The sequence below is a fragment of the Pleurodeles waltl genome, chromosome 6 (genome assembly GCF_031143425.1).
Source record: "Pleurodeles waltl isolate 20211129_DDA chromosome 6, aPleWal1.hap1.20221129, whole genome shotgun sequence".
Taxonomy (NCBI): Eukaryota; Metazoa; Chordata; class Amphibia; order Caudata; family Salamandridae; genus Pleurodeles; species Pleurodeles waltl.
The window spans coordinates 946,217,446-946,235,439 of record NC_090445.1 but is presented as its reverse complement, the minus strand read 5'-3'; the positions used below and the strand labels follow the sequence as shown (position 1 = coordinate 946,235,439).

The 17,994-nt window shown below is 42.8% G+C and overlaps 1 protein-coding gene across 2 annotated transcripts in view; it reads left to right on the top strand.

The window, feature by feature from the left end:
- Positions 1 to 17,994, top strand: part of CFAP46 (cilia and flagella associated protein 46) — a 1,580,346-nt gene that overhangs the window by 402,052 nt on the left and 1,160,300 nt on the right. For both annotated transcript variants that reach the window (XM_069239769.1, XM_069239768.1), the window contains exons 16-17: positions 8,481 to 8,607; positions 15,427 to 15,554. In XM_069239769.1, coding sequence (XP_069095870.1) covers positions 8,481 to 8,607; positions 15,427 to 15,554 — 255 coding nt within the window. The remainder of the gene's footprint in view (positions 1 to 8,480; positions 8,608 to 15,426; positions 15,555 to 17,994) is intronic.

Sequence of the window (17,994 nt, the reverse complement as noted above, 5' to 3'; positions counted from 1 at the left end):
TAACGGGTGTCGTGGGGCCCCTGGGGGGCCCTGCAGTGCCCATGCCAATGGCATGGGCACTGCAGGGGCCCCCTAACAGGGCCCCACATTGATTTTCAGTGTCTGCCAAGCAGACACTGAAAATCGCGACGGGTGCCACTGCACCCGTCGCACGCCTTCAACTCGGCCGGCTCCATTCGGAGCCGGCTTCCTCGTTGAAGGCGCTTTCCCGCTGGGCCAGCGGGCGGCCTTCTGGCGGTCGCCCGCCAGCCCAGCAGGAAAGCCAGAATGTCCGCTGCGGTCATTTGACCGCGGTGCGGTCATTCGGCGGCTCCCGCCGGGCGTGCGGTTACTGCCGCCGGCGGGAGTCAGAATGACCCCCAAAGTCTTGAGATGACTCTGCAGACTACCAAGTGCTAAAAGAGGCAGTGAGAGTGAATGTCGGTTACGTTTTCTGTCTTCACAGATCATACGCTGCGATGTCTAAATTAGTTGTATGCAAGAAACTATGGTCTAAGAAATACCCAGGTAGAGAAAGTTTCAGTTCTCCAGTATTGGATCTTTCATAGATTCACATGCGTGAGTCATTCGCCATTGTCAAAGTATGAGTCCCACTTTATCATCAAATAGCAGCATAGAGAAACAGTGCTAAAGTGCATTCACTTTCACAGCTTATTTACATCATTAGAAAAGACCCGAAGTCCAGCCAGTCAGGTGCCAGCACCCTTTAGAACCCTCACCACAGAAGCTCCATTCTCTCAGATTTTCTACCGCATTGTGTGAATGGAGTCTCCCTGAGCTCTGCTGAGTTTTCTTCATTTCAGTTTCTGAAAGCATCAAGATGTCTGTTATTTCAAAGAAAGGACTCTTTAGATCCTGCAGATCTTGTGGGGAAAAAGACTACAAGTGGATGACCCACATAAAGACTGCCTTTATACTCAGCACAAAGTAAAGGATTACAAGGTATGTCATACATTTTCTTTAAAGACACTAAAAGACAGTGAGGCAAGACTTCTTTTGCGGCTCCAAAAGGTGAAGTCATAGAAAGATACATAGATACATATTAAGGTGAGGACAGCAACACCTCCGCTAAGTCTCACAAGAGGGAAAGGTCCGACGACAAGGGCACCTCTGAGGTAACCAGAAAGGCCCAAAAGACTTACGATCATGGGTCTCTGAAAGACAGTAATAAAAAGGAGAAAGCCTCAAAATTCTCCTCAAAAACTGTTTCCTCTGCGCCTACTACTCCATCTATGAAGTTGTCTAACCGTCTGCATACTTCCTCGGAAACATCGATGAGCGCAAAAATCCATGTAAAGACACCGTCGAGGCGCTCTTCCCCAGTGTCACAACTGTCTCGTCGACAAGACCCTCGATGACGACTACTGCCGCCAACACTCCTACCGTCAACGAAGATCTCTTCGGTGATGAAGACCCCAACACAGACATCGACAAGACCATTGTTGATGAGACCATTGTCGTCAACACCACCACTGATGTGCCCATTATTGTCATCACCACCGCCGACGAGACCATTATCAGTGGCACCACTGTTGACGAGACCATCGTCATTGATACCACCACCGCTAACGACGACAATGCGGTTGGCATATTCCTATATTCCCTGGCTGACGACACCATCAACGTTGGTAAAAGTTACAAAGACTTTCTTAAAGACTCAAGACACTTCCCCCAGCAAAGTTTCACCATATCCTCCTAGCACGTTACTTGATCTGGAGGATTCAGAAGATGAAGGCCCATTTGGCCACACTCACAGCCCATATGAGCTACAAGTTAAATTTTAAGAGGATGACGATGGGGAAGGAGAGGACTACTAATATGGACATTATTACACTCCGCAAGCCACACACGATATCCACCCCCCCATGACTATCCAGAACATCCACATACACAAGGTGAAGTGCAAGTACCTCTTTCCTTCGAACAAGATCTACAGGCTATGCTGCAGGACTTTGTAGATGGTTTCCAGAACCCTCAATGGATCCACCCCCACCCCCACCTCCACCTCGTCCGCCAATGGTCCTGGTGACACCAAGACCTGTTCTCCCACCAATGACGCCAAGAATCACGTTAGCCTCTTCTATCACAGCGCTGCCAAGGGATGATCCATCCTCCTTTGACAATGAAAGGGAAGAGGGTGAGATCCAGACACCCATCCACCTCATGATGAATGGGATGACTACCTTATTCCCCCTCTGTCGCCTCTGGCACTGTATCCCTCAGATTCCCGACCTGAGGACATCCGGGGTTTCCACAATATGATGGAAAGAGCTGCAGCAAAGTTTGACTTGCCTGTTTTGGTGAAGCAGTCAGATTGCTTCCTTTATGACTTCAAGGAACCGGTACGAAAGTCTATTCGGGCTATCCCAATAATTGATCACATCTGGGAAGAAGGTCCCAAGCTAATGCGAACTCCAGCAACTGTTGTGGCAGTGTTTCCATGCATCAACAAAAAATATAAGGCCCCTGAGGATTCTCCCACCTGCCTTACCGGAGATCCCAAGGCAGATTTGGTGGATTCACAAGCAGCTCAGCAACGCACAAAGATTCCTTCTGCCCCAGTTTCCGCTCCACCTGACAGAGACAGCAGACGCCTAGGTAACATTGTGAAGCTCTTCTCCAGTATGTTTGCCATTACGATTTGTGCGGGCAATTCTTTAGCCAACTTAGGTAATTATAATAGGCAGATGTGGTGAGGTATTGTTACCCTGATGGATCTAGTGCCTTAAGACGGGAAGTCGGAAGCACAGAAAATACTACAAGAAGGGGAGGGCACATCCTCTGAAATAATACAGTGTGTGATGGATATCGCTTCCACTGGCTTCCAACAATTAGCAGATGAAGCTGTCTTATGAAGGCAAGTCTGGCTAAAATCTACTTTCTTTAGGCAAGAAGTACAATAAAAAATCCTCGACATAGCATATGATGGTGAGACACTATTTGAGAAACACATTGATGATGCCTTACTCTCCATCAAAACTGATACAGACACTGTAAAATCATTGAGCACTTTGCAGTTCCGTAAATTTCCCTTTCGAGGAGAACGTGGTAGTGTTTTTTCTACCTACAGAGGAGTTTACCAACGTTGCCATCAATACCTCACCTTTCAGTCCCAGTGTAGGCATCCTTATCAACAGCAACTGTACCGTTTGACACCATCAGCGGCCTACATGAAGCAGACAGTGTGACGTAAACAGCCCACCCAGTGCAGGGACATTGCCTGTAAACAGTGAACACAACCAGGTGTCAGCTATCATCACCTTACCTCATCCCGTGGGTGTGAACATCTCGAGCCATCTTCACCAATGGCAGGAACTGACTACAGACAAGAGGGTACTAGATATGGTCACCTATGGTCATACCCTAGAGTTTATACAGAGACAACCATAAATGCCACCAAAAGGTGCCTCCCCCCACCAATCTTCACTTAGTGCGGAAAGAAGCCATCATCATGCTCGTCAGGGGAATGGTCGAGCGGGTACTATTTAACCAGGAGGGCACAGGTTTCTACTCTTGTTTTTTTCCTGGTAAGAAAGAAATCAGGAGAGTGGAGACCCATTCTGCACCTCAGAAACCTCAACATCTTTTTCAGAAAGCAATCATTCCGCATGGTCAGTCTAATGGGCATGCTGTGTGTCCTGAACCATGGGGATTATATGACGACTCCCGACTTGCAGGATGCATATTTCCACATTCTCATACACCCCAAACATTACAAATACCTTCACTTCACCGTAGCTGACACCCATTACCAGATCAAAGTTCTTCCAATCAGCTTCAAATCAGCACCCTGCATTTTTACCAAATGTCTGGCCCTAGTTGCAGCCATCCTCAGGAAACACGGTCCCTTGGTATTCCCCTACCTGGACAACTGGCTGCTAAATGTGCAAACCTACGCAAGCGTCCAAGGCGACAAAATATTGTATTACACTGTTTCACAAATTGGGACTTACAATAAATCTTCAAAAGTCATCTACTGTGCCACAAAAAAAAGATAACATTTCTAGGCTCCATCCTAAACACCAGACATAACAAGGCGTTTCTTTCCCTAGGAAGTCAGTCAAAATTGACTTAGCTGACCCTCACGATTTCCAGAAAAAGTCTGCTTCAGTGCGTCTGTACAAGCCATTGCTAGGGATGATGTCCTCTGCAATTAAATCTTGTCCCCTTAGCACGCCTGAAGATGAGACCTTTGCAAGAGGATCTACAACACCAATGGATCCAGTCAGAAGAGTTGTTCAACAACCTCAACAAAAAAACCTCCAAGAATGGTTCAAGCTTTGGTGTGGCGGTCTCACATTCTTCACGTCTCAAAGGGACCTCGCGGTTTTTTGTCTTAATACCAGACTTCACCGTAACAACAGATGCCTCCCTGGAAGGTTTGGGCTGACATCTCCAAGACCGGTAAATCCAGGCGAAATGGTCTACCTCACAAAGCTCCTTGCATACAAACTGCCTGGAACTCAAGTCCATCTTTCTCACTCTCAGGCCTTCTTACCTCGCATACAGGGATCTTCACTGCTAGTATGTCTGGACAGTACGACCAGCATGCACTACATAAACAAACAAGGAGTTACAAGGTTGCTGGCTCTCTCCTAGGAAGCCCAGGTCTTATGGCATTGGCTAACACACAACATCACTCTGAAGGCCAAGTGTGTAACCGAAGCAAGCAATACTTTAGCGGACTTGCTCATCAGATTCCAAAAGAGCTGCCACGAATGGGAGCTGAATCAAGAAGAACTGAACAAAATGTTTCATCTTTAGAGCAAAACAGAGCTAGACCTCTTTGAACAAGAACACAAACGCTGCTTCTACTCCAGTCGGCACCCACTTGCAGGATCATGGGGGAATACCTTTTTGATAAGTTGGTCTGGGATATATGCAATGCTTTTCCCCCACCCCATGATACTGAGAGTTCGCAGCAAGATGAAGGTGGAGAGGTGTTTCTTGATCCTGAATGCTCCCAGATGGCCTGGCAATACTGGTTCACAAAGCTCCTTCTGCTGTTGGAGTCCAAGCCGGTTCGTCTTCAGACCAAGCAAACCCTGCTGACATAGAAGCAGGGCCAAGTTCTACACCAGGATCCAGGCTCTCTCCATGTATTTGCATGCCTCCTGAATTCCAGGAATTCCAGAACATTAATATTCTCCAAGAATGCAAAGCTATCCTTGCAAGTGCAAGTGCAGAATCAACTGATTAATCCTACAGGTTGAAGTGAAAAGGATTCTGCTTAGGGTGTCAACAATACAATTTAAGGGGAGCCTCTGTTGTCTTCAATGCTACTCTACTCCATATCTATTATGTAATTACATTTTATAAGTCTATATTAATACATTATAAAATTTGTATTATTGTAATTATAATTATTTTATTTTGCAATCCACCATCCACCTTGTATTAGGATCACAATATGTAAATATTTTTGCTAAATTACTTGCTATACTGATTCAAGCATGTGAATCTATGCAAGATCCAATACTGGAGAAGAAAATGTGTTACATGCCTGTAACTACAGTTCTCCAGTATTGGTATCTTTCATAAATTCACATGCAACCCACCATCCTCCTCCTTGAGGATCCCCTCATGTCTTCTTGTTATTTATTTCACCTGTGCTGGATAATCTGTGACAGTGAATGCACTTTAGTATTGTTTTCTATGTAAAGTTTCTCTATACTGCTATTTGATGATACCGAGGAACTTCCACTTCTACAATCTATAAAAAATACCAATACAGGAGAACTGTATTTACAGGTAAGTAACTAATTTTCTAATCTAGCCTGACTCCCACCATAGCAGTGACCACAGATAGCTGTTCTGAGAGGGTGAGGCAAGGAAGCATCCTTTGTCATGGTTTCATTTGAAATATATAAGAGGATGCGACCATTAGGCTTTGTGGGTCCTTCGACAGGTCACATCCCAGGTTTCTGAAGACTTTCATGGACAGTAGGTCAATTCCAAGGGCCAAAAACAGGTATGACATGACTTCACTACTGCTAATCATGAATACCTCGATGCTGTGCTAGTTTAGTTTGTACCAGTTGCAGTCAATCCAGTACATCGTTGTTAATTGGAATGGATTAACATTTTATTTTAATCTTTATCTTTTGTGATATGTCCCATTGTATTTTAACATGTTAATGAATCCTTTTGATTTACTGATATAATGCCTTACCTTTCCCTACAGTACTTTGCACTACAGTTACCTAGCATAATAGAACATATTTTATGTACATTAGAGGAATAAAGAGTGGCATCAGCCACTAGAATGCAGACTCATGCCCTGCACTTCAGCTAATAAGTACTAGCTAAGCTGAACTATTTAACCACTGTAATGAAGGCTGGGGCCTAATGCCCTATTCTGCTTACCTGCTCATTTGAGACTTACACTACTCAAAATAACTAGGAATAGAATGAGCAGGAAAAAAAACACCCATAGACCTTTACTTAAGCTATATTTAAATAATTGTAAACTTTTACCACTGACTAATGTTATATAAAACAATGTATTTTCCATTCAATATCCTGAACATTCTTTCTTCGAAAAGCTTACCAAACCCTTCCTCTGCGAATTGATGCTTTACTATACCATTATGTTGGCCAGTGTCGAGACCTAAGGTGTGTTAAATGCTTTTGAGAATGTCGGTTTTCCTGTCCACCCTTTAATGAGCTACTTGACTGCCGCACTCGCCCTGCCCGTGTTTTCCCATTTTATCACTGGGTGTATAATTTATCTGGGAATGTGGCACAATTGTGTGTTATAGTGGGGTGTGATCCGTGTAGGTATCCAATGCCAGTCCATATTTTCCCGAGCCTAATCCATATAACCCTTTCTCACTTATCCTTCATTGTTTTCTGTGAAGGGCTTGTGACTTCAAATTCCTCGTAAAATAACTATACATAAAGCATATTGATCCAGATCATAGAATGCACGTTTTTATATTTCGCTTCTACAATTGTAAGAAAATAGTTGTCCTGTCATTTCACCCCAATGCTCAACGCTTGACCTTTTATTTCAGTTTCTTTTTTCGTGCCATGCTGCTGATTGCAATTTCGTAAGTGTTACCTATATAGTAATTATGTCAAAAATGTGTATCACAAAAACTGTTTACAATGTGCTACATTTGACTAAGGATCACCCTAGACAAAAGTAAAATTGCAGCCCAGGGAACATGGGCGCAGAAGAAAACAGATGATCTCCTTATTACTCTTGAACAATTTACGGAGACCCACTATCGAGCCACAAAAATCCCGATGTGTTTTGACTGTACTGAAATCGTTTTCTAGATGTGATTTCTGCAAGTGAAATCTGTTTGTGAATTTCTCAGTTCTAGTCCATGTTTTTTTCGGAACATTGGTAATAATGTAGATCATTTGGTGTGCTTAAGGTTTAACTGTGAGCATTGACAGGCAGATATGTTCTCTAGTGAGTTCGATTTAGTGGTTGTAGTGCATTAAAAAAGTATGCGAACTGTGATGCTGTGTGCAAAAAGTCGTGTCCTAAAAAAACTAAATATTATTCCTTTTTCGGACTTTAACCTTCGGTAAATACTTATGGAATAAGGCACAGTTTAAATGAAAAATAAATGCAACTTAAGTTAATCAATGGGAAATACCATGAAGCCTCCATTAGTTAATACACTGCAGATGTCTGTGTCTGTAACCAGAGAGCCACAAACGTGGATCTTGGTTGGTGCAGTGGAGAATAGTGACTTGTGTATGTTTAATGCTACGAGGTCCCAGTCTGTGACAGAAAGCACTTTTTTTATGTCACTCATAATTTTAAACTTACATTACACACAGTATAAGATAGGCTGCTACAAAATGCTCTAAAACGTTTAAGATAAAAAAGTGCTTCTAAAATATAAATATACATTTCAGTAAGACTCAGACTGTACATAGTGCATTTTTTTTTGTCATTTAAAAGCACACATTTCGTAGCTCAGCTGGCAACTCCCTTGTAAAACTACTCAAAAGGAATAAATCTGTGTCATCAGACAGCTTCTAGTGATTCCACTAATTAAAGACGATACTGACTTCCAAGCACCCTTTACATATGTAGATTAACCAGTTACTCTCACAGTAAAGTCACATTTTTTGCACACACCCTGGCAAGAAGGTTTGCCTAACTGTCTACCTCACCTTTGATTTCACAGCACAGGAGACTCCCCGCCTTAGGCTTCAGCTGAAACATTTCAGCTCAGCTCTCTTAAATAACCGTCCCAAGGCGGTTATCTTTTTACAAAAATTAGGAGAACTACTTTTTTGTTTTGTTTTTTTAAATAAAAAAAAGTATGAACATGTCGTGCCCCTTAGATCCCGCCCAATTTGTCCACTAATTGTGTACAACTTGATTATTCAGTTTCAACATGTAATTTGTACTTGCAGCAATTTTTCTCTGGTGTACCTTCCTAAAGGACACACATGCAGTGATTGAAATGAACATCTTGTATACATGTTAAAGACTTTTCTTTCCCATAAAGTTTCCACAGGTAAAAATGCCAAGGGTCAAATCAGTTTCCTGTTTATGAAAGCACAGCATCATGCTGATTGTGTGCAGAAGGCCAGTGAGCATTTGACAAGTGTAGGAGAGAAAAATGCAGAAGAAAGGTGAGTCAACTTTTTGCATATGTTGACTGTGAACAGGAATCTACACTTTTTACAATTTACAATTATGTATTTTTTTAATTCAGTTTGGCAATAATTACATTCATGATGGATACTTCTAACTGCAGATTTCTCACCTCAGAAGGCTCCCCAGGTGCCAGACTTACCAGGAAACATTTATCCAGCAATACTCCTGCATGCCACTTGGTGGAGCTGTGCAGCTCCATGTTGACAAGTCCCGCGCTAGAAGTAATAAAGCAGAGTAACATATAAGCATCAGCCCTGTGCTCTGACCCCAGTTTCTTTCTTTCTGTGCCTGCTGATGCAAGTTCCCAGCCCTGCTCCCAACTTCATTGGCTTTCTGATGACTTCCAAACAACTCCATTATTCTAGGAAATGTTGTCACCTCCTTAAACAACAGTTTTCAAATGATGCCATAACTGTCAAAAGCAGATGTCTGTCACTTGCATGAGGTTTGCCTCTGGTGTTTGGGCTCTGGGACATGATTCAAAGTTGTGCAATAAGTCCACCCTCATGCGCCAAAATCCAATTTGGGAATGCTGTACATCACTGAGCATAAGAAGTTCACGACTGTCTCTCTATCCCACTTCATCTTGATCTCCAGGACATTCCTGCAGGTGGTCAACTTTGATGTTGAAGTTCTCTGATATGTCTGATTGGAAACACAAAAAAGCGAGGAGGGACTCGACTTATTTCCATCGCTATGTATTCAAAGAGATGCCACATAGGGCGTCAAGATGTCAGTTGGTCTCCATCTAGGTCCCCGCTCACAGAGCCGATTCCCCAACTGACTGGTGCAGCCAGAGTTTCCTGAGCTATTGGTGGCACCACAGCAGATTGAAGCATTCAAGGATACTATGCTGCAGATTTTTGGTGCACTTCCCACTCCCTGTGTTATGCCTTCAAACCCCAATGAAACAGTGGCCAGCCAGGGTCCTGCCAGTTGATACTTCCTTGATGTCTGACCCCATGGTACCTCTTCCGGGTTACATACCAACCCCAGTACATCAGGGTGGCTCCTCCACAATGGCAGAGGGGCGTCGCCAAGAGCCAGGAGTTGAAAAATAAAACAATAGTTACACTCATCTTTTATTTTTCATCTGCCGGCTCAGACGGCACTGCAGGGATGGGCAAGGCTGAGTCACAGTAGTGGGGGAAGGAGCAGGAGGAGGAGAGAGAGCACCTAAGTGCACATGTGTGTTTGGCCTGCCGTCTCATGCCGGCCAAACACACATGCACATTTAGGTTTCTCCAGCCAGACTGTGCTGCACAGCTGGGCTGAAGAAACTGCACAGAACCCAGGGCAGTGTCTGAGCGGCAGTCCAAGCCACTCAGACCAATCTTGATAGTGCTTTCATGTTAGGTTTACCATGAAAGCAGCGCCAGGATTGCTGGGGAGCCTGTGTTGGTGTCCCAGTGAATGCTGGGACCCACAAGAAGAAGAGGGGTGACAAGCGAGGTAGCAGGAAAAATTAGATAGATAATTTATTTTATTGTTATTGGTTTCCCTCGTCCCAGTCGTCCCCCTGCACTCCCCACCTTAACATTTGCGGCGGCTGCCATTGCAGTACAGACATTCACTCTGGCACCAAGATCTGCATCTGTTCCGTCCTCATCAATGCCAGTACTAACACACCCAGCGGCGGAAGGGAATCCAGTTCTGATTCTGATGTCTGACATCAAACTGACTTTATCCCGAACTCGACCAAAATTGTGCTAAAAATTACAAAAGCGCAAGTGGTCATCATACAGCCTGAATCCGAAGTAGTGTCTCTATCAGGGATGATGCTCCAACTGAGGCGCATTTATCTTTTTGACTCCAGTCTAAGCTACATCCCAAGATGGGGGATGATGATGATCATGATGATGGTGTGGTGGTGAAAGAGGATGGATTTCACCCCCTCACCACCCAAATGACGGTTTTTACATGGGAGCTATAAGATGAGAGAGTGCTAGATACCTCCCCTGATACAGGGTTTAAGTCTTCATTTGGGCTAACAAAGGAAGAGAGTGCATCATTTGCAGTGATATTTCGACAGGTAGCTGTAGTCCCCTATTTGCAGCTGCCTCCAGTCCAAATGAACTTGCCTACCGAAATTCTGCAGCCTGGACCATCCATGTCTGAGCCCTTGCTCCTCCTAATGAGGCCCTTACTAATACCTTGCTAGACACTTGGTCAAAGTCTTGTTTCTGCCCACTGTTGAAGAGGCAAGTGATCAGGAGCCAAAGACTAGCTCCTGGTGATTGACTTTCTTTCCAAAATCCTTCTTTAGAGAGCCTTTTGGTTCAAGCTTCAACCAGTAGGGGCAACCATAATTAATTCCCCACTACTTCTCCAGATAGGGATGTGTTGGCAAATGCATGTTCTCTTCTGCCAGTCTTGCATTGTGATTGGTAAATGCTTTGTTTATTGGGTCACTACACAGAAGCCCTCTTGGACATGACCAGCAAGATTTTGCTGACAGTGCTGGAAGACCTTAGTGCTTCTCTGGCTCAGACAATTTATGATGGGCAAGACACCGGCACAAAAGTGATTTATGCTGGTCTAGATACTACCAACTGTAAGGGAAGGACAGTTGGCATCAGTGTTGTACTCTCAAGGATGCGTTCCGCTGGATTTTCTGGAGGCATTCAAGCCCTTTGATGTTTCACACCTTTTTGTGACTCTGCTTTGTAACATTTTAATGAATGTAGAGCAACCATGCTGCCTGAGTCTTTTGACAGTAGCAGTTCTTGCATCAGTTCAGAAAGTTTGGAGGCTTCTCTAGGGGGGCAGTCATATAGGCAAGAGGGTTCCCCCACCCTCTACAACAGTCACCCCAGTCCTTCGAAGGCTGGGTCCAGCAGGCAATGTGAAGGTCTTCGGGCATCAGGCTTCTCAGTTCCTTTCCCTTGCTGCAGCAGCCACCAAGTTGCTATAGTTTGTCCTTTGTGGTGCACACCGGTCCTTTGGAGGTAGGAATTAATGCTTCTTTCCAGAGTGGCAGTCTATCTCGTGTGGCAGACAGGTGCTTCAGATTGTTCCGCATGGCTATGCTCTACCCATTCTTTTTATTCCACCCAATGTTTCCCCCACTTGAGAGTGACTTTTAGAGGTTAGAGCACTTATCTATTGTGTTACAGTTGGTGTGATTGTTAATCTCCAAAGTTGCTACTGAGAGAATTTGGTACTCAGAAAGAGGAGAGGCTTGTTACAGTCACTATTGTTTTTTTGTGCCCAGGGACAGGGATCTCTGGCCTACTATGGATCTTTGACTGCTCAACTCATTTTTTTACAGAATAACACATTGAAAATACTCTTGCTGGCCCAGAACCTGTATGCTCTTGACTTTGAAGACTGCATGGTATTCATGGACCTGCAGGATGCCTACCTTTATATGCCTGTCCTGCAGTCCCACAGATGTTTCCTGCAGTTCAAGCATTTTCAGTTTGTTGTGCTCCCCTTTGACCTCAGCAGCATCCCTTGGGTGTTCACAAAAGTGATTATGGTGGTCACTCTCCTCTTCAGAAGTTAGGGATGCCAGTTTCCTCCTAATTTGACAATTGGCTATTTAAGGCAGGCTCACAACACTCTGTCGTAGACCACCCGCAGATGACGGAAAACCTCCTGACATTGAAGAAATCAGGTGAAACTTCAGTTTGCTGATTGTGAGCCTCAACAAAGAGGCTCCCATTCATTGCAGTTATTTTTGATACAGTGCAGGTCATGGTGTTCCTTTCACCACAACCACTGCAAGATATTTGGACTATAATCCTGATGTTTTAACCTCGGTCCCAGATTTTGGTGAGAATAGCTCTGAGGCTTCTTGACCTCCTAGCCTCCTGCACTCTCCTTGTAGATTACACCAGGTAGCTCATGTGGGCTGTACAATGGAACCAGACATTCCAAGAGGCTCAACATTAAGGAAATCTGATGGATGTCATCTAGATGTTGGAGGAGATGGCTCATTATCTGCATTTGTGGCTATTAGATCACAGTTTGTCCAGCAGCTGGGTCTTTTCCCTCCCTCACCAGTAGATGGCTGTGGCAATAAATGCTTCCCTGAACTGCAGAGGACTGATGGAAACCTGGCCCCATAGCAGTCCATAAAACTTCAGGGCCATACGACTGGTTCTGAACGCCTTCTTGCTGTCCATCAAAATGAGGCTGGTGCAGGTTCTCACAGACAATACCACCACAAAATGGTACTGTAACAAGCAGGGTGTAGAGGGATCCTATGTCCTGTGCCAGGTGATTCTGCACCTCTGGAGATGGTTGGAGAGTCAGGGTATTTTCTTGATGGCAAATGTCTTGGTACAATTTCTGAAAGACTGGTCGGAAGACCTTTGCAGGCAGCATCTGGCAGATTATGAATGCTGTCTACATCCTGAGGTGGTGCAGGGCATCCTTCGGCAGTATGAGGAACTCTAGCTAGATCTTTTAGCTGCCACCAAGAACCCACAGTGTCAAGAGTTTAGTGAGTTGGATTTTCTGCAAGAACACTCACTAGAAGATTAATTCTGGCTGGAGTACAACCCGGGAGTCCTGTATGCCATCCCACTCTTGTCTCTCTTGCCCTAAATTCTGGAAAAAAAACAAGAACGAACAGGCCCAAGACCTCCTAGTGGCAGCAGACTGTTAGGAAGGTGTGGTATCCAGAATGTCTGGCCATGAGCAGCTGTCCACCAATTAGGCTACCACTTTGGGAGGATCTTCTGTTGCAGCAGCAGGGCAGCGGCATTCACCAGAACCTGAGCAATCTACACATACATGTTTGAAGTTTGACCTGTCATCTGAAATGGTGGATGTCATCCTGTCTGTAGATGCTGTTCCTTGAAATCCATTTAAGCTGGTCTTTGAGACACGGTTGTTTCCTGGTGTGATATTGCAAAGCATGTCCTTTACAAGCCAAGCTGTCAGATTTTCTTCTCTCTGGTTTGTGTTTAGCCTAGCAGTCCTGCGAGGGGCCCTATTAAAGGTTGTCATTCTTCTCGGCCTTTCTACTTTTGACGAACCAACCATCCTTGTTTAACTCACTTGTTGTTTGGAGGTTTATAAAAAGTTTAATACTTGTTTCCTCCCAAGCCGTTTGTGATGATACAGTGGGGGCCTTAATTTGATTGTGCACTCACTTTGAGCTGATGCATAGCTGCTCCCTGCATCTTCTGACCTTGAAATCTATCTTCCTCATTGCTAATGCTTCAGCTCTTCATTTTAGTGAACTTCTGGAACTGTTGGTGCAACTGCCCTACACCACTCTTTTTTCAGACAAATTGTTGCGGAGGACTCAGGTGTGCTTTTTGCCTAAAGTCATGGCCCCCTTCCATGTTGGGCAACCCATCACTCTATAACCACAATTTTTTGCCTTCTCCCCACTAAACCTCGAAAAGGGAAGCTACATCTGCTAGACCCCAAAAGTGATTTAAGCTTTTATATTTATTGCACAGAAAAACACAATGTGCATGATCATCTTGTGTTCTACAGGGCGAAGAAAGGGAAGGGTGTGAAAAAGAGAACCCTATTGAGGTGGCTAGGTCTCTGCAGCGGGAAGCATATTTTGCTCACTCCATCCTGCAAGGCATTTTGGTGTGAGTCCCCTTCAGAGACTCTCCACCTGGAGAGGTACTGCTTTTGTATCTATCAAAGGTGAGGAATCTGCAGCTAGACATACCCATTAGAAGGACAAGCTACTTACCTTTAGTAACGCTGGTTCTACTGGATACTGTTTCCAAAAGCAGATTCTTCACTGTGCTCCCATGTCCCTGTTCTGTGGTGTGGCCCCTTTTTAACATCTAAAAATGTCCCAAATTAGGAATCGGCACGATGATTTTAAGAATTGTTCACTCTGCTCCTGAAGGCTTGGAAAGGGAAAAATAAGAAACTAACATTGGCGGACAGGGGTGGTGCTTATATGGGGCTCTGCCCCTTCCATTCCCGGGCAGTACAGAGCCAACGCGAAGCAGCAATTCGTCACCTAGTGGTTCATAGGAACATTGCAGGAGAAAACAATTTTGGATCCAGTCTGGCGCCTGGAGAGTAATCTAATGTGAGAATCTGTGGTTGGAGTATCTACCAGAAAGAGCATTACCAAAGGTGTAAGTAAGTAACTTGATCTTCTTGAGAGCTCATAGATTATAAATACTCTTGTTGTTCCCACTGACTCTTTGTTTTATAGTACTATTTTAAGGGGACATTTGTTCTTCAAATTTTTATAAATTCGGACCAGTCTATTTGAATTTTGTTGCCCTCTGTGAGAAATCCTATTAACATGGAATTTCCTTCAAGTGATATTCCTCAATAAGTGTACTCCATGATGATTTCAGCTGCTTTCTCCTTTAATTACTACTTTATTTGTTTCTCTGTAGAGCAGGCTTTGGTTCATTTCAAGTATAATTCCAACTAGCTTTCTTCATAGAATTTTGCAAACTGGGCATTAAATTCCTGTGTCATTGATCACTTTTGTTAGAAGGCGTTTCAGTTCCATATTTTCCTTCAGATGCTATAGTGGACCTTGTCTACTCAAACTAGCTACGTTTGTGGTATACCTGGTTATTCATTTAAAGTGTAGTAGTACCTGCTTTGGACCCCAATGGTAAATGACAATAAGCTTCGCTGATACTGCTTAATAATCAGTGAAAACACGAACATGCGGAACTGGCGTCACAGTGTACATTGTTGGGTCTGTGAGTGGATGGATTTAACATCTGGTTTATTTTTCTTGATATAATCCAGGTTAACGATATATGTAACACGTTTCTTACTTTAGTTTGTTACAACTTCAGTGCACAGCTACAGAATATATATATTTTTTTTCCTGGCAGAGTAAGGTTGTGGGCAGATCTGGCAAAGGTTGCACGAAAGCAAGAGGTTTGGGATGTATGCCGAACAGCTTGTCGTTTTTGTCTCCTCTATGATGATGGACGCTGGAAAGTACCAAAGTCTGAGATTTGTAAGTTAAAAAAATAAAATACATGACAAGCATCATTATTCATTTACAACCCCGACAATTGAAGCACTGCACATTAAACTTATTATAAAGGAAGTCTTCGTGCATATGCTGTTTTATTATAGTAGATGCTTAGTCACATGGTAATTCATTGTGTTAACGTAGAGAAACCCTAGTTATATTTTTAGTCACCTAGGACTGAATAGTGGATTTCACACACTAGGTTGATGAACCGAATCTGTTTTGAGAAAATATCATTCAGAACAGGTCATAAACATCACATATAACATATGATAATCAATTCATCCTCCATAACCACACCATTTTATTAAGAAGTTAATGATTTGTTTCCCTATATTAACAATGCTAAAGTGACGAAAATAATTCTCAAACAGAAATGATACATATAGAGAAATAATAAAGGCTGATTTGGACGGCGAATATATCTAAGTTTAATCAACGAAAAAAGACAAATTATCTCAATGATTATAAACACAAAACCATAGCAATAGAATATGAGCAAGAGAAATTGAATACATCTGAATAATGATAAGACAAGAAAATATCAAGGACAATTCATGAGCTTGTCAGTACGCCTCTCTAACCACTAATTAGCATTAACATGTTGGGCTTCATGCAAATGTTTTAGCAACACTGATTTAGAAAACATCTAGCTATGGCGCTATTAGAAATAAGCAGCAGTAAATAAGAAATTGCAACTGGAACCTGAAAAACAAAAGACAAATAACAATTCACAACTAATTACCAAATTACTACAGTAAACAGCAACGTCTACTTCGTCAGTGGACAGTAACATCAGGCACCAACATCAGGACAGGAACAGGAATATGGGTAAGGGTAATGGTTTAGAATTTTGGACTATAAGATACACTAAACCATCTAGCATAGGTTCAGTATTGAACAGACATAAACTAATAAAATACCAGAAATGTCAATAGACTATCTAGAAAACATGAAATGTCAAAGTGACAGATCATAAAGCAATAGAATCTCTAGGACCCAGGATACACGAAAATCCCAAAGAGGAATGACCCACATACAATAGTGACTGAACATTAAATTAAACTTGTTAAATTAAAATGATTGGCAAAAGTATGAGGGGAGAAAGTTATGACCAATCAGAACATTAACAGATATCAAAATTATACAATTAGTTTACACCAAGCTCTTCTATTTGCTGTTATTCCATTGCCAAAATCTAAACTAATACATTAGTATCCTGTATTTCCTCTTAATCCGCTCATCTGTGGATCCTTTGTTTCTACTCCTTCAAAATATGAAGTCACAAGAAGAACAATTATAAAATAGGTTACTTCACCATTTCTTTAACCTCGAGGAAAGCCATGAAAGTTAGAAACATATCTTCAAAGAATGAAGGCAGTCAAACTACAGAACACACTAGAAACATTTTATACAGCTTGCATTGTACATCTGCTTCTACCTCAGTCCAGCAGAGGCCACTAAATACACACTTATTTCTACCATTTGTTTTAGTTAAGAAACACACTGTCTTGTAAAGACATGATTATTTCATCAGCTTAAGTTAGCATGGACAAAATATAGGCTTTAAATAAGATTGTGGCCATTCAGTTAATCACAATTTCGTAAACACAATATTATTATCTAATTAATTAATTAACACATTAATCTGTAAGTATAATTACGTAAAGACTCAACATTTTACCAAGAAAATCTCAGCTCTCACAATTGTTTTTCTTTTTTTAGAATGTTCGCTATGATTCCATTCAAGAAGCAATGTTTTAGCTTCTGAGGATTTGATATGAGGGCAAATTCTGGAAAGATATTGCAGATGTTTGTAGATATTTTATTATCAATTCTATCATGCGTACTCCACATGCAATAGTAATTTGTAGTTCGATGCTGCGGATAAATTATTGCTTTCCAGCCTATTTTAATACATTTAATAACGGCAGAAATACATATCTGATGGGTAGTACAAACTGCAGATTGCTAACCTTAGAATATTGCCCAGGCGCCAGACTGGATCTGGAAAACTTTACATCAGCAGTGCTCCCATATGCTGCTTGGTGGCGATTTGGGGCTCTGTTTCAACCTGGAAGTGATGGATCACAACTGCATGTACGGGCTACTTCTGCACAATGACATCAGTTCCTTTCTTTCTGTGCTTTCTGATGTGGATCCAGAGCTTTGCTCCCAATTTCATAAATTTTCCAACAACTTCTTCAAAAACATGAATTCCAGTGTACTATGGAACTACATTCTCACCCAAAACGCCAGGTTTCAAACCATGCCATAACCACAGAAAACTAATGATAGTCATCGCCCCTCATGAGGTGGGCCTCTGGTATCTGGGATCAGGAAATGAGCAGCAAATGTGTCCTCTTGCACCCAAATGCAATCCGGAAGTGGGAGGCTTAGCTGGAGATTACCAAACATAAAA